The sequence below is a fragment of the Leucoraja erinacea genome, unplaced genomic scaffold (genome assembly GCF_028641065.1).
Source record: "Leucoraja erinacea ecotype New England unplaced genomic scaffold, Leri_hhj_1 Leri_65S, whole genome shotgun sequence".
Taxonomy (NCBI): domain Eukaryota; kingdom Metazoa; phylum Chordata; class Chondrichthyes; order Rajiformes; family Rajidae; genus Leucoraja; species Leucoraja erinaceus.
The window spans coordinates 453,119-478,772 of record NW_026576575.1 but is presented as its reverse complement, the minus strand read 5'-3'; the positions used below and the strand labels follow the sequence as shown (position 1 = coordinate 478,772).

At 49.4% G+C, this 25,654-nt stretch overlaps 2 protein-coding genes across 4 annotated transcripts in view; one reads left to right on the top strand and one right to left on the bottom strand.

The window, feature by feature from the left end:
* The window catches only part of atat1 (alpha tubulin acetyltransferase 1), a 33,587-nt gene extending 30,438 nt beyond the window's left edge, over window positions 1-3,149 (top strand). For all 3 annotated transcript variants that reach the window (XM_055631144.1, XM_055631143.1, XM_055631146.1), the window contains one exon: window positions 165-3,149. In XM_055631144.1, coding sequence (XP_055487119.1) covers window positions 165-477 — 313 coding nt within the window. In that variant the 3' untranslated portion in view covers window positions 478-3,149. The remainder of the gene's footprint in view (window positions 1-164) is intronic.
* Window positions 3,150-8,213: 5,064 nt separating this feature from the next.
* Window positions 8,214-25,654, bottom strand: part of ppp1r10 (protein phosphatase 1, regulatory subunit 10) — a 35,747-nt gene continuing 18,306 nt past the window's right edge. The window contains exons 11-20 of the mRNA XM_055631142.1: window positions 24,932-25,032; window positions 23,878-24,022; window positions 22,479-22,661; window positions 21,034-21,280; window positions 18,130-18,205; window positions 16,427-16,627; window positions 14,462-14,561; window positions 12,740-12,850; window positions 12,405-12,650; window positions 8,214-10,760 (exon numbers count right to left, since the gene is read on the bottom strand). Coding sequence (XP_055487117.1) covers window positions 10,651-10,760; window positions 12,405-12,650; window positions 12,740-12,850; window positions 14,462-14,561; window positions 16,427-16,627; window positions 18,130-18,205; window positions 21,034-21,280; window positions 22,479-22,661; window positions 23,878-24,022; window positions 24,932-25,032 — 1,520 coding nt within the window. The 3' untranslated portion in view covers window positions 8,214-10,650. The remainder of the gene's footprint in view (window positions 10,761-12,404; window positions 12,651-12,739; window positions 12,851-14,461; window positions 14,562-16,426; window positions 16,628-18,129; window positions 18,206-21,033; window positions 21,281-22,478; window positions 22,662-23,877; window positions 24,023-24,931; window positions 25,033-25,654) is intronic.

Sequence of the window (25,654 nt, the reverse complement as noted above, 5' to 3'; positions counted from 1 at the left end):
GAGGGTTGGTGGGGCCAATGTGGGCTATTTCTGTGTTGTATCTATAAAGTAAACAAATCCCCTCCCCGTCTTGTACGAGGGTTCTGTTTGTTGAAGGATGTGGCGTTGACCATCGGGACAGCCCACAGTGACTCTTCACCTCTGGTGTGTCTGTGTCCTTGCAGGGGGACAATCCCGTGTCGCCGTGACTCCAGCCCGCCGCTCCATCCCGTGCCACCTCTTGACCTCCGGGACCTTCCTGGCGTTCCGGGATCTCCGGAGAAGAGGCCTTCCACCTCGTCCCCGCTGCAGGACCCGCCTCCCGCCCCCAGGGGCCAGCGCGGGCAGGAACGCCACCAGGGAGATCCCGTCCTCTCTCCCGGGAAGGAGCGCGGCGTTCCCATTACCGTTCCCGATCCCTGGTCGGAGGCGGGGATCCCGTCCCAGGCCCAGTGGATCCGGCACAAGAACAAGTTCAGGAACACCAGGCCCTGGTGATGCCGGAGAGGAGGGAATGCCGGGAATACCCGATCCCAGGATCATTCCCCCCCGGACACGGCTCCAATCCCTCCGACCCTCCTTCAACACGGAACAACAGTACGAAACCAGGATACAAGTTCAGAAACGATAGGAGCAGAATTAGGCCATTCGGCCCATCAAGTCTACTCCGCCATTCAATCCTGGCTGAACTATCTCTCCTTCCTAACCCCATTCCCCTGCCTTCTCCCCATAACCCCCAACACCCGCACTAATCAACAATCTATCTATCTCCGTATTAAAAATATCCACTGAACTGTGGCCTCCACAGCCGTCGGTGGCAAAGAATTCCACAGATTCACCACCCTCTGACTAAAGAAATTCCTCCTCATCTCCTTCCTAAAGGAACGTCCTTTAATTCTGAGGCTGTGCCCTCTGGTCCTAGACTCTCCCACTAGTGGAAACATCCACATATGGGCGGTTACGGTGGTGCAGCGGGTAGAGTTGCTGCCTCACAGCTCCGGAGACCCAGGTTCGATCCCGACCACGGGTGTTGCCTGTACGGAGTTTGCACGTTATCCCCGTGACCTGCGTGGGTTTTTCTCCGACCTCTTCGGTTTCCTCCCACACTCCAAAGACGTGCAGGTTTGTAGGCTAATTGGCTTTGGTGAAAATGTTAAAATTCCCTGTACATCTAAAAAAAAATGCCTTGGACATTTGGTCACTGCCTCCACCACCACCCCTGGCCTCCCCACCGCTCTGTGTGTGAAAAATAACTGGGATCACTGGAATTGTGGCAACGTTTCCAATGAACTAAATGGGAGATTGGAATTGCTTCAGGAGCTGGCATGGACTCAATGGGCTGAATGGCCTTTACGTCAGAGTGGATAGACACTAAAAGCTGGAGTAACTCAGCGGGACGGGCAGCATCTCTGGAGAGAAAGAATGGGTGACATTTCAGGTCGAGACCCTTCTTCAGACGGAGCGTCAGGGGGAACTGGAGATGGGGAAGAGCAAGGTGTGAAAATGTCAGATCAAAGCAGAAGATGTAGATTGGCTGAGGGGAAGGTGGCAGCGAGCAACATGTCATCAGGAGGTCATTGAGACCAGCCGGAGAACTGGGATTAGAGGGAAGGCAAGGATTACTTTAGTTTAGAGATACAGCGCGGAAACAGGCCCTTCAGCCCACCGAGTCCGTGCCAACCAGCGATCCCCGCACACTAACACCATCCTACACACACTAGCGACAATTTTACATGGATGCCAAGCCAATGAGCCTACAAACCTGCACGTCTTTGGAGTGTGGGAGGAAACTGAAAATCTTGGAGAAAACCCACACAGGTCACGGGGAGAACGTGCAAACTCCGTACAGACAGCACCCGTAGCCAGGATCGAACCTGGGTCTCTGGCGCTGTGAGGCAGCAACTCTACCGCTGCGCCACCGTGCCACCACTTGAAGGGAGTTATACAGAGTGGAAACAGGCCCTTCGGCCCAGCTTGCCCACACCGGCCAACATGTCCCAGCTACACTAGTCCCACCTGGGATATGGGGAGAAGGCAGGCACGGGTTATTGATAGGGGACGATCAGCCATGATCACAATGAATGGTGGTGCTGGCTCGAAGGGCCGAATGGCCTCCTCCTGCACCTATTTTCTATGTTTCTATGCCCTTGGTCCAGATCCCTCCAAACCTGTCCTATCCATGTACCTGTCTAACTTTCTTAAACATTGGGATAGTCCCAGCCTCAACTACCTCCTCTGGCAGCTTGTTCCATACACCCACCACCCTTTGTGTGAAATAGTTACTCCTCAGATTCCTATTCAATCTTTCCCCCTTCACCTTGAACCTGTGTCCTCTGGTCCTCGATTCCCCTACTCTGGGCAAGAGACTCTGTGCATCTACCCGATCTATTCCTCTCATGATTTTGTACACCTCTATAAGATCTCCCCTCATCCTCCTGCCCTCCATGGAATAGAGACCCAGCCTACTCAACCTCTCCCTGTAGCTCACACCCTCTAGTCCTGGCAACATCCTCGTAAACTGTTCTTCCAAAACTTTGTATTCTGCTCAAGGCTCCAGAGTCTATGATTCTGTTTGTCTCAAGTATCGGGCCTGAGGAAGTGTCCCGACCCGAAACGTCACCCATCCATGTTCTCCACAGATGCTGCCTGACCCGCTGAGTTACTCCAGCACTCTGTGAAACGTCACCTATCCATGTTCTCCACAGATGCTGCCTGACCCGCTGAGTTACTCCAGCACTCTGTGTGTCGTTTTTGCTGTCAACCATCGACAGTAGTTCCTTGTTTTCTATCAAGTATTAACTATTACCGATCTCTCCTGTCTCTTTGGTAAATGCGCTGACTTTTATCGGAGAGGATTCCTCTGTCAAGTGCTAGTGTGTAATGTGGAGACTGAGGTTCAACCCACACGTACATTTGCCATTGAATGCAGATTGCAAATGCAACGGAAACCAGAGGTCGCCCAGCTTGTTGCCAGTGTTACTTTGTGCATGAAGTTTCAGTTATTCTACCTTTAGTGCCTTAGATTGTGACGTCAATTGCCCGTTCATTTATAATTCAGGTAGCTTTGTTCGTAAGACACAGTAACCTTTGTCGATTAACTTATTAACATGTATGTTACATTGATGTATTCACAAACGAGAATTTGCCATTAAAGTATTTTTTTATGCATGTATATCTCTGCTTCATCTTGTTCAGGGAAAAACAGTGGGAATTAAGTTTAGTTTTGGACTGGAGGTATTAGCGAGGAAACAGGCCCTTCGGCCCACCGGGTCCATGCTGACCAGCGATCCCCATAACACCAGTTTACACCCACACACACACACTACAACGCACACACACACACACACACACTACAACGCACGCACACACGCGCACACACACACACTACAACACACACACACACACACACACACACACACTACAACACACACACACACACTACCACACACACACACACACACACACACTACAACACTACACACACAACACACACACACACACACTACAACACACACACACACACGCTAACCCCCAACACACACGCACACACACACACACTACAACACACACCCACACCACAACACACACTACAACATACACCCTACACCACAACACACACACACTCCAACACACACACACTACAACACACACACACACACTACACACACACACACACACACACACACACACAACACACACACACAACACTACACACACACACACACGCACACACACACACACACTACAACACACACACACACTACAACACACACACACACACTACAACACACACACACTCTAAAACACAAACACACACACACACTACAACACACACTACAACACACACACACACACACACACACACACACACAGTACAACACACACACACACACACTACAACACACACACACACAAGCGAGGGACAATGCACCATTGTCCCAAAGCCAATTAGCCAACAAACCTGGAGGCCTTCGGAGTGTGGGAGGAAACCGGAGCACCCGGAGAAAACCCACACAGGTCACGGGGAGAACGTACAAACTCCACACAGACAGCAGCCGTGGTCAGGATCGAACCCGGGTCTCCGGCGCTGTGAGGTAGCAACTCCACCGTGACGCTCTAGAACATTAAACCATGAGGGGGCTTAGTGAAGCTGGATGGGAACAGTCTTTCCCCAGGGTCAGGGGCGTCTAAAACTACATTTGATGTGTGTGTGTGTGTGTGTGTGTGTGTGTGTGTGTGTGTGTGTGTGTGTGTGTGTGTGTGTGTGTGTGTGTGTGTGTGTGTGTGTGTGTGTGTGTGTGTGTGGGGGGGGGGGGGGGGGGGTTAATGGATACACAAGGGTGAAGAGCATTTGGCATCAGCTACCAAAGTGGCAGAGGTGGTACATCTCCAATGATTAACAGACACATGGACAAGTACATGGATAAGACAGGTGCAGAGATAGATGGTCACGGACTATTTTATGGGCCAGGGGAATGGGACTAGTGACTAGTGTAGGCAAACAGGACCAGCGACTAGTGTAGGCAAATGGGACTAGTGACTAGTGTAGGCAAATGGAACTAGTGACTAGTCTAGGCAAATGGAACTAGTGACTAGTGTAGGCAAATGGAACTAGTGTAGGCAAATGGGACTAGTGTAGGCAAATGGAACTAGTGTAGGCAAATGGGACTAGTGTAGGCAAATGGAACTAGTGACTAGTGTAGACAAATGGAACTAGTGACTAGTGTGGGCAAATGGGACTAGTGACTAGTGTAGACAAATGGAACTAGTGTAGGCAAATGGGACTAGTGTAGGCAAATGGAGCTAGTGACTAGTGTAGACAAATGGGACTAGTGTAGGCAAATGGAACTAGTGACTAGTGTAGACAAATGGAACTAGTGACTAGTGTAGGCAAATGGAACTAGTGTAGGCAAATGGAACTAGTGACTAGTGTAGACAAATGGGACTAGTGACTAGTGTAGACAAATGGGACTGGTGACTAGTGTAGGCAAATGGAACTAGTGTAGGCAAATGGAACTAGTGACTAGTGTAGGCAAATGGAACTAGTGACTGGTGTAGGCAAATGGAACTAGTGACTAGTGTAGGCAAATGGAACTAGTGACTAGTGTAGGCAAATGGAACTAGTGTAGGCAAATGGGACTAGTGTAGGCAAATGGAACTAGTGTAGGGCAAATGGAACTAGTGACTAGTGTGGGCAAATGGGACTAGTGTAGGCAAATGGGACTAGTGACTAGTGTAGGCAAATGGAACTAGTGTGGGCAAATGGAACTAGTGACTAGTGTGGGCAAATGGAACTAGTGTAGGCAAATGGAACTAGTGACTAGTGTGGGCAAATGGGACTAGTGTAGGCAAATGGAACTAGTGACTAGTGTGGGCAAATGGAACTAGTGTAGGCAAATGGGACTAGTGTAGGCAAATGGAACTAGTGTGGGCAAATGGAACTAGTGACTAGTGTGGGCAAATGGGACTAGTGTAGGCAAATGGAACTAGTGTAGGCAAATGGGACTAGTGACTAGTGTAGGCAAATGGGACTAGTGACTAGTGTAGGCAAATGGAACTAGTGACTAGTGTAGGCAAATGGAACTAGTGACTAGTGTAGGAAAATGGGACTACCTTGGGTACATATCCTGGTTGGCGTGGATGAGTTTGGCCAAAGGGCCTGTTTCCATGCTGTACGAGGTCTAAAACTCTAAGTACAGCACCAGCACAGACCCTTCAGCCCACAGTATTTGTGCTGAACCTGCTGCCTCAGTAAACTGATCCCATCTGCCTACACAGGATCCATATCCCACTATTCCCGACACTTCCACATGCCGATCTGAAATTCTCTACAACGCCACTATGGTATCCCCCCCCCCCCCCCCCGGCAATGTGTTCCACGCTGCCACCACCCTCTGTGTAAATCTACCTGCCCCCCCCCCGCACATCTCCATTCAACTGTACCCATCTGACCGCAGAGCTATGACCCCCACTATTGGACATTTCTACCCTTGAGGGAAAAGGTTGCGACTGTCTACCTTGTCAATGCCTCTCCTGATTTTATATACTTCCATCAAGTCTCCTCTCAACTTCTGACAATAGACAACAGGTGCAGGAGGAGGCCATTCGGCCCTTCGAGCCAGCACCGCCATTCAATGTAATCATGGCTGATCATCCCCAATCAGTACCCCGTTCCTGCCTTCTCCCCATATCCCCTGACTCCGCTATCTTTAAGAGCCCAATCTAGCTCTCTTGAAAGTATCCAGAGAATCTGCCTCCACCGCCCTCCGAGGCAGAGAATTCCACAGACTCACAACTCTCTGTGTGGAAAAGTGTTTCCTCGTCTCCGTTCTAAATGGCCGACCCCTTATTCTTAAACTGTGGCCCCTGGTTCTGGACTCCCCCAACATCGGGAACATGTTTCCTGCCTCTAGCGTGTCCAAACCCTTAATAATCTTATATGTTTCAATAAGATACCCTCTCATTCTTCTAAACTCCAGAGTGTACAAGCCCAGCCGCTCCATTCTCTCAGCATATGACAATCTCCCCCATCCCGGGAATTAACCTTGTAAACCTACGCTGCACTCCCTCAATAGCAAGAATGTCCTTCCTCAAATTTGGGGACCAAAACTGCACACAATACTCCAGGTGTGGTCTCACTAGGGCCCTGTACAACTGCAGAAGGACCTCTTTGTCCCTATACTCAACTCCTCCTGTTATGAAGGCCAACAGGCCATTTGCCTTCATCACTGCCTGCTGTACCTGCATGCTTACTTTCTTTGACTGATGAACAAGGACCCCCAGATGCCTTTTTCCCAACTTGACACCATTCAGGTAATAATCTGCCTTCCTGTTCTTGCCACCAAAGTGGATACTCCCGTGAAGACAATCTATTAAACACCTCTATTGCATCAGCCTCCACCTTCACCCCAGGCAATGATCCCAGGTATTGAGTTCTTCAGGCACTTTGATGTTTCGTATGTGTATCTATCCACATTTATCAACGATTCCTGCTGCACTGACACAAGACTTCACAATATAAATATCAATGTCTTCAAACCAAACCTACTCACCAAAGAGAGCTGGAACAATTGGAAAAATGACCTTAAAAATCCGTCTTCTAAAAAAATATCATGATTGCTGCATGAATAATTATCTAAATGAACTCATAGAAACTGAACTGCAGATGCCAGTTGTAAAAGGACTTACTGATCTACACCAGTTAATACACAAAACACAAAGTGCTGGAGTATCTCGACGGGGCAGGCTGCATCTCTGGAGAACATGGTAGGTGATGTTTCGGGTCGGGAAAGGGCTATGACCCAAAACGTCTCCTATCCATGTTGTCTGTGGAGATGCTGCCCGACCTGTTGAGTTACTCCAGCACTTTGTCTCTTTTTTCTAATCTGGTTAGGTCTTAATCAAAGCTTGGTGAATAGATTTAAACTCACCAAACTGTTCCTCCAATTTATTCACATGTTCCTCAGACTGGGAACAAATTCTATGAGCCGTCCAACAGAGGGAAAATTAATTTGTAAACTGCACCCCACACACGCGCACACACACACACACACAGAGCTCACTATTCACCACCTGATTTACTGGTAGGCAGGATAAGGTGGGTTCTCTACAAAAGCATTTCAAATGCATGTGATCCTGGTTTGCCTTCAGTCCCTTTTAGTCTATGGAGCGAAGGAATTTTTGGTCCTTTATAAAGCATGCATTTTTTCCCCCAGTTACAATCATTGATCCAAGCTTATATCGGAAATGGTTACAGAACCAATTTAGACATCAGTCCCATATCCATCATCTCACTGTACACTAAATATTTATCACGCATATTTATAGCTGCAGGATGCTAATTTTGCAAAGTTCATCCTCAAATCTCAGTGTTAATTGAATTTGTGGGGCTGTATATGGGTTTTGTGATGTTTACTAAGAAGGTTGAGGTGGTTTTAAACCCCTCAGAAGGAACGTTACTCCCTGGTTATTTAGTTTGCCTCACCTACAAGCCTGGGAATGAAACTGCCAACTTAAAACTAATTTTAAAAGTAGGTATGGATTCAGGGTAAATCCTTATTAACCCGTGACAAGGGTATGAGCATTGGGTCCTGCAGTTTATATGCACTCCAGTAGGGGGAGGGAGGTGGGCTATATTTTGTATTGCCTCTCTCAATCAGCACCTCATCCATTCATTCATCCATTCAGTCATTGTGTGATGCAGTTTCACAAATTAAATTCAAGGAACAGCTCCGTGGTTTCAATATTTTATTATTAAAATATAAAAGTAGCAAATACCATACAAAAGATAGAACTGATTTCACACACAAAGTCAAGAACAACAACAATCCCTAACAGTTGGTGCCTCCAAAGAGACTAGCAGCAGGTTGATGCATCACTCACTGATCCAGCAGCAAGCCGTTCCTGAATATCACATTGCCACAAAGGTATATACACCAGTACAAGGCCATTTTCAAAATACTTTTAATTGGTTTATTTTAAAAAAACTTCCTGGTTATTTATATTTTTTAAGCACAATGACAAAACTGTACAATATCCATTTGTTCAAAAGAAAACCGGTGAGCTGTAAAATGATCAGTAGCAGCCATTGACACCACATCTGTTCTGATGGGGTTTTTTTCTTGAATATATATATATATATTTATATAAAAGGGAACAAAATGGACAAACATCGAACATATACATCTGTAAAATTAAACAAGGTTCTGAAGGAAAGGGGCCCCCACTCTGGAGATTATGGTGGTGTTAGTGCAATGTGGACAGGTAGCTGATCCACTGCATGCTCGCCTCCTGCCCTCCTGGCTGGCTGGCTGGCTGGCTGGCCTGCTGCACGAGGCTGCCTGCTTCACCCACCACTCCCTCCCAACAGTCACACTCCTCCCCCGAGGTACCCAGCAACACTCTGGGTATGGAAGCTTTATTTACAAAGCCCATCTGTAACGGGACACAAAAGTCTGTCGGCACATCACTCAGTCGGTCGGTCGGCTGGTCGGGGGAACAATCCAAAAATCCGTTTTGCTGGGAACAAACGTAATAAACTTGCTCCCTCTAAAGTTAAACTCAAGTGCGTTGGGCTTTCAAAATAAAGAAAAATAGGGGCAACAATCTTAGTCTCAGTTTAATCTAAGTCTTAGCCTTTCACAGGAAGCCAAGCATCTTGCATGGAAGAAGCTACCTGGTAATCCCCCCATAAACATTGTAGATGTTCAGAGCTGACCAGGTGAGGTTTATTCCCGGGGGGGGCTGAGAGATGTTGACTAACCACCCCCTGGGCTGACAGCAAGAGGGAACAACGCTGAGAACTAAAATAAAACCCAGAGAGGGGCGAGGGTTACTTCAATGTTAAAGCCATCACTTGCTTGTCACAGTATCTTGTGATGGCAGAACTCCACACGCAGCCTCTAGTTTATTATACTGCCAACACCAGCGGGCGGTATCATTGTCCCCAGGGTGTGTACCAGTGACCGGCCACCTTCAGTACTGCAAGCAAGTGCTTATACCCAGCTACTCTGGGCTGGAGGGGGGAAGGGCGAACATTGTGAACTTTGGTGGGCAGGATCGGCAGCAGACGACTGCAGCGGGAGGTCAGCCCTGTTAAAGGGGCCGGCAGATGAAGGACATTGCACGCAGCGACTTGTCTGCTGACCTACAAGCCACACTCTGGGCCAGAGGACACCCCCCACCCCCCAGCGCCAGTCAGCCGCCTTTTATTACAAAATAGATATTTACAAAAATAGTTGGAAACAAATATTTCAGCCACTGCAGGGAGGCTGTCAGCACTTGTGTCACAAAGAGAGCGGGCGAGGAGAGATGCCATTGAGGCCACTTGCTACGGAGCATGGGCTCAAACTCGTGGATTTCTTCTCCTCCTCCCCTCCACCCCCCACGCAGCAGAAAGCAAAAGTCCAAAGGTGTTGGGGAAGGGTGGCTGGGCTTCTGATGCAGTGGGAATCACTGGCTGGCTGGCACTTGTTGCAGAGGTAGAAGTGTTCAGTAGTTGCCTGGTCCATGGGGGAGGGGTGTGCCACACGCTGTCTCTGTCTCCGCTTGCTTCTGATACGAGGGCGGGGAAGAGGAGCGAGCTAGTGTTCCTCTCTGCATCGCCACCCGTTGCAGGGACCGACCGAGTGGGCAGAGGGGTGTGCGTCCTTGTCCGAAGTAGTATTTGGAGCAGACTCGCCAGTAGTGGGGGTGGGGGGGGGGGTGGATAAAGCAGTTTTAGTTGTCCTCCCCTTCAGAGTTCAGCTGCAATTCAAAGCGGCCGTGATGAGCCTCACAGAGGCAAACAGGAAGGGGAACGGAGGCAGGGGCAGTGGGGGCAGCGAGCGAGGTCCAGTGTCACATTGTAGTGGTCTAAATCCCATGCTAATGCCCCTCCAGTCTCATCGTCCTGGAGCCTGTGTAGACGCTGATGGGAGATCAGAGCAGAGAACGGCCGGCGACTCTTCAAACTTTCCACAGGATAGAGAGAGAGAGAGAGAGAGAGGGAGAGAGAGAGAGAGAGAGAGAGGGGGAGAGAGGGGTGCGCTGACTCCAGCCAACGTCACGGGCCTGTCTCCACACAAGTCAGAGTGCCTGGCACAGCCACAACACTCTGCTGCTCTCCACACGTGGCCTCAGAGCGACTGACTGCTTTGTCCATCAGGCGGGCGGGCAGGTGGCCCCTGGCCATCAGGGCAGTGGGGGCCCGTTCACTCCCGGGTGGTAGAAGGCACAGTTGATCTCGTAGCGGCAGCTGCCCTTCATCATGAAGTGCCGGCACCGAGGTCTGTTTGACATGTCTGTGTGGAGAGAAACAAGGCAATCGTCCCGTTAACCCCAGCGTGTTCAACAGGACAGGACGCACACTACAGCCCCGACACCTCTCACCCCCACTCAAAATAACCCCATAACACCTCTACACCCACCCAAAAACTCCTTCACCCCCCCCTACACTCACCCCAAAACACCCTCACCCTTCCACCCTCTACACCCACCCCAAAACTCCCTCACCCCCTCTACTCCACCCCAAAACTTTTACCCCCCCCTCACCACCCCCACCCTCACACCCACCCCACACCACAAAACTCCATCACCCCCTCTACTCCCACCCCAAAACTCTTTCACCCCCCCTACACTCACCCCAAAACACCCTCACCCCCTCTACTCACACCACAAAACTCCATCACCCCCTCTACTCCCACCCCAAAACTCTTTCACCCCCTCCCACCCCACCCCAAAACTCCCTCACCCCCTCTACTCCCACCCCAAAACTCCTCCCCCCCTCTACACCCACCCCAAAACTCCTCACCCCTCTACTCCCCACCCCAAAAACTCTTTCACCCCCTCTACACCCCCCCCTCTAAACCCCAAACCCCTCACCCCCTCTACACCCCCTCTACCCCACCCCAAAAAAACCCTCACCCCCTCTACACCCACCCCAAAACTCTTTCACCCCCTCTACACCCACCCAAAACTCTTTCACCCCCCCTCTACTCCCACCCCAAAACTCTTTCACCCCCCTCTACTCCCACCCCAAAACTCTTTCACCCCCTCTACACCCACCCCAAAACTCCCCCCCTCTACACCCCCCCAAAACTCTTTCACCCCCCCTACCCCACCCCAAAACTCCCTCACCCCCTCTACACCCCCCCCAAAACTCCTTCACCCCCCCTCTTCTCCCACCCCAAACCCTTTCACCCCCCCTACACCCACCCCAAAACTCCCTCACCCCCTCTACACCCACCACCCCAAAACTCCCTCACCCCTCTCTACACCCCCCAAAACTCCTTCACCCCCCTCTACTCCCACCCCAAAACTCCCTCACCCCCCCTCTACTCACACCCCAAAACACCAAGTGGTTTAACGTTCTATGCTCTAGGGCAGCACGGTGGCGCAGCAGTAGAGTTGCTGCCTCATGGCACCAGACACCAGGCTTCCATCCCCATTGCGGGCGCTGTCTGTGCGAAGCTTGCACGTTTTCCCCCGTGACCTGTGTGAGTTTTCTCCGAGATCTTTGGTTTCTTACCACACTCCAAAGACGTGCAGGTTTGTAGGTTGATTGTGCTTGTGTGTGTGTGTGTGTGGGTTTGTGTTTGTGTGTGTGTGTGTGCGAGTGTTAGTGTGTGTGTGTGGGCGAGTGTGTGTGTGTGTGTGTAGGGTGGGCATAGTGGGCCTGCATGGACTCAGTGGGTGGAAGGGCCTCTCCGGTGCTGCACTGGGCTATGTAACCATGTTCACCCAACAAGCTGCCCTACAATCACCCCCCCCCCCCCCCCCCTCACTGGCCACTCCTCTCTGCACATCCCCCCCACACCCTCTCCTCTTCCTCTCTGCACATCCCCCCCACACCCTCTCCTCTTCCCTCAGCATCCCCCCCACCTCCACCCCCAGGACTGTACGGAGTTGCCCAGTCAGAGACCCCTCTCCCCCTCATGACCACCTACCTCCACTGTGGTTGCCATTGCCATGTCCTCCTCTCCCCCCTCCGTGGGAGTGCGGCCCTCGGCTGCAGCGGCCCCTGAAGGCCTGGTCGTTGTTGCGGCCCCGGCCTCGCGAGTAGGGGCCCCCGCGCATGCCGTGAGGGGGGCCCCTCATGTTGTTGTTGTTGTTGTTGTCGCCGGGGGGCTCCCAGTAGCTGTCGCGCTGCTGAGGGGGGCCCATCGTCCGGGGGCCACTGTGACCATGGGGACCTGCGGGGAGGACGGACAGGAAGGTGAGGCCGATGCACAAACATGGAGCTGGGGGAAGATGTGGGGGAAGGTGCGGCTGCTACACCTACCTGGGTAGGGGCCGCCCGGACCACCGGGACCACCAGGTGGGAAGTGGGGCATGTTGTTGGGGCCTGGCGGGAAGCCATTCATCACTGGAGGAGGGCCCATCATCTGTTGGCCTGGGGAACAAGAGCAAAGTCAAGTACTCAAGCAAGAAATATCTGAACAATCATAAACCCACCCTGCTTTTAATTAAAAAAAAGCAATTATGGAAAATGCACAAGTTATAACAAAATGCTCCCACCTAATAGAAAAAGCAGTCGAATAATTAAATAAAAGCTTCCAGGTAATAATTATAAAATGGCCCAGAATAATTTAAAATCTTTAAAGGCAACAACTCTAATGCTTCGCCACTGTGTATGTGGGAAGGAACTGCAGATGCCAGTAGAAGCCAAAGTGCTGGAGTAACTCAGCGGGACAGGCAGCGTCTCTGGAGAGAAGGAATGGGTGACGTTTCGGGTCGAGACCTTTCTTCAGACTGAGGGTCAGGGGAAAGGGAAAGGAAAGATATAGACGGTGATGTAGAGAGATATAGAACAATTGATTGAAAAGATATGCAAAACAAGTAATGATGATAAAATGTTTTGTGGGGAGACAAAAATGTTGGAGAAACTCAGGAGCGAAGGAATAGGTGACGTTTTGTCTTGACCCGACACGTCGCCTATGCCTTTGCTCCAGACGCTGCCTCACCCGCTGAGTTCCTCCAGCTTTTTTGTCTCTTCGATTTTTCCAGCATCTGCAGTTCCTTCTTAAACATGAACTGTTTATATGTGTGTTGCACATCGGTCTTCTTCAGAGAAGCGCCAGCCATTCCTATTCTCCAGAGATGCTATCCGAGCCACTGGGTTGCTGCAGGGTTTCTGTATCTACCTCTGCCCTAGGCACCATCTCCAGCACTGGCTGCAGATTGACTGAGCTACTGCAACTAAAGGAAGTTGTGAACTCCAACCTCCCACGCGGTTCTGCCCCTCCCCAGTTCACCATCTTGGAGATCGGGGACCGCTGCCGTCTCTGTTCTTCCAACAGGGTGCAGAGGGGCAGAATCGGACTGAAACCGGTCGCTATCCGCTTGCATCTTCACTTTGAGGTAGCAATCACTGGATAATAATGGGATGCTGAACATTTAAACTCTGATCCTGATCACTGTCCCACACCAGGGACCGAATGTTGGGCTTGCTGACTTCTGTAACATATGGGGTTGGGCGGTTCCCCAACTCGACCTCGACTCCATCAGCTGGTGAAGAGGGGCTGTATTTTAACTCCCCATCAACACAGGACTGGGAATACTTCACAATAGAAACATAGAAAATAGGTGTGGGGAGGAGGTCATTCGGCCCTTCGAGCCAGCACCGCCATTCATGGCTGATCGTCCCCTATCAATAACCCATGCCTGCCTTCTCCCCATATCCCTTGACTCCACTAGCCCCTAGAGCTCTATCTAATTCTCTCTTAAATCCATCCAGTGATTTGGCGTCCACTGCCCTCTGTGGCAGTGAATTCCACAAATTCACAACTCTCTGGGTGAAATACTTTCAAGAGAGAGTTAGATTTAGCTCTTAGGGCTAAAAGAATCAATTTGGGGAGAAGGCAGGAACGGGGTACTGATTTTGGTTGATCAGCCATGATCATATTGAATGGCGGTGGGGCCAAATGGCCTCCTCCTGGACCTATTGTCTAGGTTTCTAGATGCGGCACACACACACAGTCCAGGGTCACGCATGTTAACATACCTGGAGGGGCTTGTTGCTGCTGCAGGGGCCCAAGTAGCTGCTTGATTTTATCCGAAAACTCTGGCTGTTTAACCAACTCCTCGATGGGCTTTTGATTGCTCTGGGAGTGCAAAACAAAACCAAAAAAGGTTGGTTAATACAATGATCTCGTTTCATAAGCAATTAAACTTAACCAACAAACACACAAAAAGCTGCAGTAACTCAGTGGGACAGGAGAATGGTCTTGACTCGAAACGTCACCTATTCTTTTTCTGTCCCGCTGAGTTACTCCAACATTTTGCGTCTATCTTCAGTTTAAACCAGCATCTGCAGTTCCTTCCGAAACTCAGCCAAGGTTAAATAGTAGAACATAGAACAGCACAGCACACAAACAGGCCCTTCGGCCCACAATGCCTGTGCCGAACATGATGCCCAGACCATCTCTTATCTATGTGTAAGAAAGAACTGCAGATGCTGGTTTAAATCGAAGGTGGACACAAAATGCTGGAGTAACTCAGCAAGTAACTTCAGTCTGAAGAAGGGTCTCGACCCAAAAAATTGCCCATTCCTTCTGTCCAGAGATGCTGCCTGTCCCGTTGAGCGACTCCATCTCGTCTACCTGTGCATAATCCATAGGTCTGTGTGGCTTGGATAAACCTATTCCTGGCATATCTGTGTGCACATCCAAAAGCTTCTAAAATGCCACTATTGTATCAGCCTCCACCACCACCAACCCTGGCACCACGTTCCAGGCACTCACCACCCTAAGTGTAAAACAATCTTGCCCTGCACATCTCCTTTAATCTTTTCCCCTCTCATATTAAAACTATACCCTCTAACATTTGATTTTTCCAACCTGTGAAGAAGGTTTTGACTGTCTACACCAGGGGTCGGCAACCAATATGAAAGCCGCTCACAATAAACTGAACCCAGACTGCACCACACAGATGGAAGGGGTGGCACTTGTACTGAGGGAAGAATGGTGATCTGGGCACCTAATCTTTTTCCGCACTTGGATCACTGTCAATGACCTAGTGCTCGGGAATAAGCAAAGTGTTCAGAGTCACTGCCTAATCTCTAGAAATAAGGTGTTATGAAGTGGCACTAAAAACACAGCTCCAGTCCTAGGGTTCAATCCTGACTAATCTTGTTTGTGTGGAGTTTACACATTCTCCCATTAAGAGGGGTTTCCTCCCACACACAAGTTGCTAAGTTTAGACTTTAGAGATGCAGCATGGAAACAGGCCCTTCGGCCCTCTGATACACTACACACCAGCGACAATTTACAATTTTTACTGAAGCCAATTAACCTGCAACCCTCTACATCTTTGGAGTGAGGGGGAATACTGAATGGCCTAGATAGAGTGGAAGTGGAGAGTCTAGGACCAGAGGACAAGGGGTCAGAAGAAAAATATGTAGCCTTTAGAATGGAGATGAGGAGGAATTTCTTTAGTCAGAGGGTGGTGAATCTGGAATCCATTGCTGCAGATGGAGGTGGAGGCTAAATCATTGGGTGTGTGTTAAAGTGGACATTGACAGTCTCTTGATCAGCAAGGATGTTAAGGGTTACGGGGAGAAGGCAGGAGAGCAGGTTAGAGAGGGAATTCTGCACCAATATCACCTGGTCTTAAGATGGTACCAAAAACATGATGACATTTGCATGCTGTCTGCATCTATTATTCCAGCCACCATCGAATGGTGGAGAAGACATGATGGCCTAATTCTGCTCTTATAATCTCACACATACAAGACCTTAAGATATCTGTTTTCCCAGCCTTGTTTTGTTTGAGCTTCCGGCATCTGCACTTTTGGCTACCAGTAATATTAATTGTTGTTCTTCCCACAGATGCTGCCTGATCAGCTGAGTTTTCCTCCAATAGCTAGCATCTTTACCTCAGATTTCCGTCCTCCGCGGTATGTTTTGCCTGCCACTTTTTAACCTCAGATTTCCGTCCTCTGCGGTATGTTTGCCCGCCTGCCACTTACCATGATGGAGGTGAGGAGTTCCTGGACGTTGATGCCGGAGTTGGGATTCACGCCAGCCTGCTGTGCCTTCACCAGGCCCATGCTGCCCATCAGGTTGACCAACACTGGAGGCAGCTTGGAGCTTCCAGAACCATCCGGGGAGTGCAAGCCAATGACGGGCTGCAGCGGCTCTTCATACAAAATCTCCTCGACTCCATTCTCCTGGAGACAGAAGCCACATAGAGGGAATGTAACAGCTGAAGGATCAAGTCATAGAGCACAGAAACAGACCCTTCGGCCCAACATGACCATGCTAATCCCACCTGTCTGCGCTCCGCCTAAGCCTTTCCCATCCCTTTACCTGTCCAAATATCTTTTAAATGTCGCTATAGTACCTGCCTCAACAACCTTCTCTGGCAGCTTGTCCCATATTCCCATCCCCCACTGTGAGAAAGTTTCCCCTCAGGTTCCTGTTAAATCTTTTCCCTCTCACTATCAACCCATGGCCACTGTAAACTTGCCCCCAGCCTGTAGGTAGTGAACGCAAAAGTTGGATAACAGAAACATTGTGAACGGGTGGGTGATCGGTGGTCATCATGGGGACGATGGGCCAAACGGCCCCCTTTCCATGCTGTTTCTCTAATCTAAATGATGACCCCCCCCCCCCCCCTCCCCCGAGCAAAAAACTAAACAAATGCTGCACACTGGGGAGAGAGCACTAAAATAAACGCAACACAGGCACTTTGAGAAGACAATGAAATCTCAATTCCCTCTAGACAACATGGGTTAACATGTGATGAGCGTCTAGGCCTTTACTCAATGCATTTTAGAAAGATGAGGGGGAACCTTATTGAAACTTATCGAATAAAGGGGAGGTCATTTAAGACTGAGGTGAGAAAAAACTTTTTCATCCAGAGAGTTGTGAATTTGTGGAATTCCCTGCCACAGAGGGCAGTGGAGGCCAAGGATGGATTTAAGAGTTAGATAGAGCTCTAAGGGCTAGTGGAGTCAAGGGATATAGGGAGAAGGCAGGCACGGGTTATTGATAGGAGACGATCAGCCATGATCACAATGAATGGCGGTGCTGGCTCGAAGGTCCGAATGGCCTCCTCCGGCACCTATTTTCTATGTTTCTATCTATGTTTCTATGAATAGTGAAAGGCCTGGATAGAGTGGTTGTGGAGAGGCCGTTTCCACTAGTGGGAGAGTCTAGGACCAGAGGACGTACTTTTAGGAAGGAGATGAGGAGGAATTTCTTTAGTCAGAGGGTGCTGAATCTGTGGAATTCATTGCCAGAGGGCTGTGGAGGCCAAGTCAACAGATATTATTAAGGCATAGATTGACAGATTCTTCATCAGGGGTTATGGGGAGAAGGCAGGAGAATGGGGTTGAGAGGGAGAGGTAGATTAGCCATGAATGAATGGTGGAGTAGACTTTGTGGGCCGAATGGCCTAATCCTGTTCCTATAACATGATATCAAACGTTTTCCCCAGCAAACATAGGGGCTTTGAGTGAATTAAGGGCCTGTCCCACTTGGGCGACTAGTTTTAATGGAATTCACCTACGACAGCTGGCGACATGCCACGAAAGCAAACATTGTTGCCATTGTCACCAACATTTTTTGAACATTTTGCAGCAGTCGCCTGTAGTCACCCAAAAAAATAATTTTAAAAATCGCCTAAGTGGGACAGGCCCACTGCGGACACGACGAACAGGAAACTTACATCATCCAGTGGAATGACCTTGGGCGGAATGGTTTCGTAGGATTCGGGGTCAGGTTCATGGGGACTGTCTGGAACGCTGTGGATCCAAACATAAACAGATCAATACATACACCAAATACTCTGATGAAACTGCACCTTGGACTGGCCGCCAGTGAAGAGAAAAACCCGACATAACTCATGCCTTTCACCAGCTCTAATCAGACCCGCAAAATTAATTCTGGTTCTCTACAGGTCCACCTGCTCCAAATGCACAAATACAATATTTATTCAGAATCCCGGATTTTGTTCCTTTTGCCCCTCTCAGCCAAAGTTAGGAACCAGCTTTTGGTTCCGCAAGGAATGTGGGGGACAAATCAACAACTTGAAGGCTTCCGGCACATTGGCCTTCATCAGTCGGTATTGGGTATTGAGTGTAGAAATTAGGAGGTCATGCTGCAGTTATATACAACGTCTGTGAGGACAAGTTTAGTGTTCAATTTTGGTCACCATGTTATAGGAAAGATGGAGTCAAGCTGGAAAGGGTGCAGAGAAGATTTACAAGGGAGAGGTTTAGCAGGCTAGGACTTTATTCCTTGTGATCTTACACAAAAGCACAAGACGAACAGATCTGGTAGGTACACAGTCTCTTGCTCAGAGAATAGGAGAATTGAGAACCAGAGGACATAGGTTTAAGGTGAGGGGTTAATAAGAACCCTGGGGTTTACACAAAGGGCTGTGGATGTATGGACGAGCTGCAAGAGGAGGTAGTGGGACAGGTACTACCACAACATTTAAGAAGCATTTAGATAGGTACATGGATAGAATAGGTTTTGAGGCATATGGGCCAAATATGGAACTCGTGTTGATGGGGCAAGTTGGGCTGAAGGCCGTTTCATGTAGCCGGTGCAGGTGACCAAAGATCTGCATCAGCACCCTGCTCAAGTGGTTTATGTTGGCAGACTTAAACTCCAAAGCTGCTCCACACTCAACGACACAGGTGCTGGAGTAACTCCACAGCTCAGGCAGCATCTCTGGAGAACGTGGATACCTTCAGGAATAGGGTCCCAACCCAAAAATCACCTGTCCATGTTCTCCCGAGAACCTGCCTGACCTGCCTGGAGTTATTCCAGCACTTTGTGCCCATTTGTTAACCAGCATTGCCAATTCTCCATTTCTAACACCAGGCTCAGAGTGGGTCAGCCCCGGGTATATAAGACTCAAAATCGCAGAACAAGGATCAAGAGAATAGTTAGATGTTTAATTGCCAACAGGAGCAATGGCAGAGTAATCAAGGAGACACTAGCAGGAAGACCACGAAGCCAGTGTTCAAGGCAAGAGCCAGGAGGAGGACATTTAACTTGACCTGAAAGGGGAGTGAATTTAGAAACCACAGAAGCTGGAATGTCAGAGGTTGAGGCTTGATAGAAGTAATAAAAATGATAAGAGGCATAGATAGGGCAGACAGTGAAGAGGCTTTTCCCCAGGGGGTAAATATTCAACACCAGAGGGAAGAGGTGTATGGCAAGAGGGGGAAAGTTGAATGGATCACGTATCAGTTTAACTAGGCATCGTGTTTGACACAAACATTAGTGGGCTGAAGGGCTCTTTTCCTGTGCTGTGCTCAAAGCTTAGTAAATGGGCCAGGACAGTTTTAATGGGCCAATCAGCCCGTCTGTCGCCTCAACTGCGAACAGGTGCTCAAATTGGCAACAGCACAACTACCCAGCTCAAAATAGTTCAGTCAAGGGCAAATTTTAGCCTGGAATCAATAAATAAACAGGCAGCTGTGAACACAGCAGCCAAGGTCACAGACAGTACTGGCAGCCACTCATTTGTGGGTGGCGCAGCAGTAAGAGTTGCTGCCTCACAGCGCCAGAAAGCCAGGTTCAATCCGGACTATGGGTGCTGTCTGTGCGGAGTTTGTACGCACTCCCAGTGACGGCGTGGGTTTTCTCCGGGGGTTTCCTCCCACATACCAAAGACAAAGATGTACAGGTTTGTCAGTGAATTGGCTCCTGTAAGAATGGTAAATTTTCCCATTGTGTTTCGGAAGAGAGCTCGCCTATGGGGTGATCACTGGTCGGCGCGGCTGAGGATCGGTTTCTGCTCTCTCTCTCTCTCTCTCTATAAAGTCTACAGAGAAGGTAGATCCAAGCCCCATAGAAATATCTCTGGTGTGCACCAAACAGGCACGGCACAGGCAAGGAGCATAGCCAAGCCGCACATTCCTCTGGCACAAGGAGGAGTTCTCATTCACCAAACTAATGCCAAAGAGACAACTTACTCATCATTTGGATGCTGTTTGTGGGAGTTTGCTGTTTGGAAATTAGTTGCAGTATTTCTTGGAACATTTGAAAAGTTGTTCACTGTTCAGGCACTCGAAGGCGACAAATGCGACTGCATAAATACAGGTCTAACCTTGAATCAGTGTTCCCTTTACACCTCCCTCCTCACCAAGATTCCCTCCCCTATCCCCACCGCTGGTCTGTGCCATCTGCATTGTTCAGTGCGGTTTAGTTTAGGTTTGAGATACGGTGGGGACATGGCCCTTCGGCCCACCGGGTCCGCGCCGACCAGCGATCGCTCATTCAAATTACCTCCATGTCATTCCACCTTCTCAACTGCTGCCTGCACATAAGGGGCAATTGACAGAGGGTCAATAAACCTACAGACTTTGGAATGTGGGAGGCACCTGGAGGAAACCCACTTGGTCCCAGGGAGACATGTGCAAACTCCACACAGACAGCAGCCGAGGTCAGGATGGAAATGGGATCTCTGGCGCTGCGAGGCAGCAGCTCAAACACCTGGTTACCATGTGGCCACGTGCTGACCTCGTGGACTGAACCAGAAGTGGCCAGAAACAGCCATGCCGCCCTGTGAAGCACAACGCAACACTACACATACCCAAGAGGGAACAGAACGTACCAGTCTTTCGACAGGAAGATTTCCTGCAGGATTCCTTTCTCTCGTTCGCCTTGAATGTACTTCTCCTGACTACAGCTTCCACGCTCTGCCAGCTGAGGGCCCAGGTTGATTAAGATCGGGCAGGTCCATGGGACCTTCTCTTCCATCGTGTCGGTGCTTATCCTGCGATGGTTCTCAAACGCCTGCCGGTCCATCATCATATCACGCTTGGCAGCTTCACCAAAGTCTTTAACCTTGTTCACGTTGACTGAAAGGGAAGCGGATTAGATCGTCAGCTCAACACACAAAGACCCGTCAAAGATGGGCAAGATAGAAAAGCCATTTGATAGCAGCATTGGGGCATTCGGCCCATCAAGTCTACTCCACCATCCAATCATGGCTGATCTATCTCGTCCTCCTAACCCCATTCTCCTGCCCTCCCCATAGACCCCCGACACCCGTACTAATCAAAAATCTATCAATCTCTTCCTTAAAAAATATCCACTGACTTGGCCTCCACAGCCTTCTGTGGCAAAGAATTCCACAGATTCACCAGCCCGACTAAAGAAATTCCTCCTCATCTCCTTCCTAAAGAAACGTCATTTAGAGGAATAAAACAGGGGGGTCTGTCAGTTTAAGCAGGCAAATAGAAAAGTTCATGTGGACTCTGGCAGAGGAGTGTGGCAGTTTGATGGCACGTTCTTCACCAGATAGTGGCTGCACAAAGGCAGAGGTTTAAACCATTGATAAGGCACAAGGTGACAACTGAACCACCCATTTACCTAGGTACCTATAACAGAGAACAGTACAGGGTAGAGTTGCTGCCTCACAGCACCAGAGACCAGGATTCAATCCTGACTACGGGTGCTGCCTGTATGGAGCTCCCTGTGACCACGTGGGTTTCCTCCAGGTGCTCCGGTTGGCTTGGTATAATTTTAAAACTGAAAATTGTCCGTAGAGTGAAGGATATTGCTTGTGTCGCTGGTCGGCGCGGTTTCATTGGGCTGAATGAAGGGTCTGTTTCCACGCTGTATCTCTAAAGGTCCACATTAAAGTAAGGCACGAGAACAGCACTTCAACCTGCACCTTTTAAATCTTACGGGATAGAAGAGTGAATTATGGAATTCCCTGCCACAGGGGGCAGTGGAGGCCAAATCACTGGATGGATTTAAGAGAGAGTTAGATAGAGCTCTAGTGGCTAGTGGAGTCGAGGGATATGGGGAGAAGGCAGGCACGGGTTATTGATAGGGGATGATCAGCCATGATCACAATGAATGGCGGTGCTGGCTCAAAGGGCCGAATGGCCTCCTCCTGCACCTATTTTCTATGTCTATGGAATGTAAATAAACTGAATAATGACACCAACCTTATTCTTGCCACCTGCCAGCTTCCATTCAAGAGCAATCAGGTAACAGATAATGGCAACACAACCCTAATGGAAACAGAGTGACAAACTCGTGCCTCACCTCTCTCCGTTTCGTCCAGCTCGAAGTAGAAATAATCTCGCAGCATGGAATCCTCGCGCCATGACACAGTCTTCCTCTTCTTCCCCTTTTTGGTTAATTTGGTCACTTCTGGCGCTGCCTCGGGGACAGAGGGCTCGGCCACCGACACAGACACGGATGCCGGGTTGTCCTCTTCCGCCGTTGCTGGTGAGAAACAAAGCCCACAAAATGTCACACAGGCACTAGCACAGTTTATGTTTCACACCCGTCTGCCCGGTGTGGTGGGAGTGGACCGAAGGCAAGTCAAAACGGAGCAGAAATATGGATAGCATAAAATATGTCGATTCTGGAGGGAGTTGTTAATTTGTGGAATTCCCTGCCACAGAGGCCAGTGGAGGCCAAATCACTGGATGGATTTAAGAGAGAGGTAGATAGAGCTCTAGGGGCTAGGGGAGTCAAGGGATATGGGGAGAAGGCAGGCACGGGGTATTGATAGGGGACGATCAGCCATGATCACAATGAATGGCGGTGCTGGCTCAAAGGGCCGAATGGCCTCCTCCTGCACCTATTTTCTATGTTTCTATGGAGATAAAGACACAAAATGCTGGAGTAACTCAGCAGGAGAGGCAGCATCTCTGGAGAGAAGGGATGGGTGACGTTTCAGGTCGAGATCCTTCAGTCAAGACCCGAAATGTCACCCATTCCTTCTCTCCAGAGATGCTGCCTGTCCCGCTGAGTTACTCCAGCATTTTGTGTCTATCTTCGATTTAAACCAGCATCTGCAGATCGTTCCTGCACATGCTAGATTCTAGAGATGTTCAGAGTCTATAGATCAAGGGTTCCCAACCTGGGGTAAATTTCGCCTACCCAGGGGGTAAATTTGTTGGTTCTGGATTTGTACATATTTTTCCCCCATTGACTGACTGTGTTTGGTTCTGGTATACCGGTACCTGCCCTAGATGGCCTGCTCAGATAGGTTCATGCACATACTGTCTTAGTGGACAGCAAAAGCAATTTGACGCTCCCGATTCCAATGCTGGTGAGGAAGACCCTCCCCTCATGTTCAACGTTTGGACGTTACTAAACCCAACAGAAATTTCAAGATGAATTAACAAGACCTCGCTACATCATGAAGTGACTGAGACATATTACATACACACGTGCCTGCGAGGGGAAGCTAGATAAGTGCGGTGGTAGAAGGGAATAGAATGCGCTGACGGGTTGAGATGGAGTGGGGGCAGAGGGAGCTGTGGGGAGAGGCTGTTTGTACCAAATGGCTAATTTCCTTGCCAAAAAAGATTGATAGTGTGGAACCCGGTGACACTCACTGGGCCTGTTTCTCCGACGTTCTTTAAAGTCAATAACGACTAACATTAAAATATCTTGGCTGGGATATTTCAAACACTGCTGTAGGACTTACTGATCTTCATGGGCTCGGACACCTCCTCCAGCGGTATAGGTGTGGCTGCCCTCTCCACATCCATGGGCTCAATGTTGGCAGCATCTGGAGAGGCCGGCTTGGCGCTGCTCTGTTCAGGGCTGGCTTTCGGATCAAAGGGATTAGACTGAAAGGAGAGATAGAGAGAATGCTCAAATACCCCAGAGTCAGCAACAAAGATGACAAAGCAGAGTGTAAACCATTGGCGACCAAACTGCCCCACAGAACAATGCGATCGCCACGCCTGTGTGCACACAACAAATGTGTACAGATGCGTGCCAGGTAGTTAGCTCATTATAGAGTACAGGATCTCTTTGGTTGCTAGAATTAAGAAGCCATGCGTGACATTGCTGTTCAAAGATGGCCAACTGGTTATGCAATCATTTTGACCAACACCATCACCTCACTAGCTTATAGTGGTAGTCTCTGGGTATATGTACTTGCTCATACAGGCCCGCCCCACCGTACAAATGCCTGACTTGTATACAGGCCGTACATACGAGCAAGCGTTTGGGTGAACTGTGGGGAGGATTTGCTGACTTTATACCGTAGACATCTTCAGCTGCATGGGAACTCAGGTCATGGCCGTATTCCCAATGCTGACATAATGGCGATTTGTGAACTGTTTGGATTGCGAGCAATTTACAGGAACTGAACCCTGCTGTAACCTGGGAGGGGGGGGGGGGGGGGGGGGGGGGGGGGGGGGGTTTTAGAATCCAGCCCTGGCAAGACCTTTGAGGGAAGTGGTTTCAGACCCAATTGTGCTCGTTTTCCAAGAATAACCAAAAGCTCTTTACAGATCACCTCAAAGACAACCTCGGAAACCTCACTGAAGACCCTCGGACTGCATTAGAGACTAAACATTATTTCCTTCATCGTGCATTTGCACACTGTGGGCGGCTCGATTGTAATAATGTATAGTCTTTCCGCTGACTGGTTGGCATGCAACAAAAAGCTATTTACTGTAAACTGAACCTCCCACTTGTTGAAGAATTACCGCCAAGTCAATATAGTCCACACTCTCGTCACGCAGTACCTTGATGCTGGTTGGTGATGTCATCTTCTTCTTCTTCTTGATTTTTTGCCCATGTACTGGAGCAGAGTTGAGTGCCTCCAAGAAGCCGGTACTCTCAATGGCTGCAAACAGGAGACACAGCACTGTCAGGGTGCAGCCAATCTAACCGATCACTTTATGAAACGCCAAATGAAAATAAAAAGATTCTGAGGTTGGGGCTGCAGAGTTGAACGTGATGTGCAGGACATTGTCACACACACAAACTAGTGGCCATTCTGCCCTTCCATACTGTTCCACATGTGGGTGTACTCTGTCCTTCAAGTTTGTTGCCTCTCTGCATGTTGAAGAAAACATAGGACCCTTGCACGGCTCAGTGTATCTCACATAAACTCACACATTGCTCCTTGCCTGCATTGTGTTATCTGTCCCCACACTGTGCTTCTAGACCAAAGGACACAAAGTGCTGGAGTAACTCGGAGATAAAACCGCGTCTCTGGAGAAACAAGGCAGGCAATGGGTGGAAACGGGGAGGGTTTTTCTTTGATGGGCAGATGTTTGGAACAAAGGCCGGAAATTAAAGTAGAGTGTGTGAGACCGATGGATTGAAGGCTTGCAAATTGTGAGGCCAGAGGAGAGAATGTAGGGAGAGGAGGAGAACGTACAAGCTCTGGAGTTTAGAAGGATGAGAGGGAATCTTATTGAAACATATAACATTATTAAGGGTTTGGACACGCTAGATAGAGG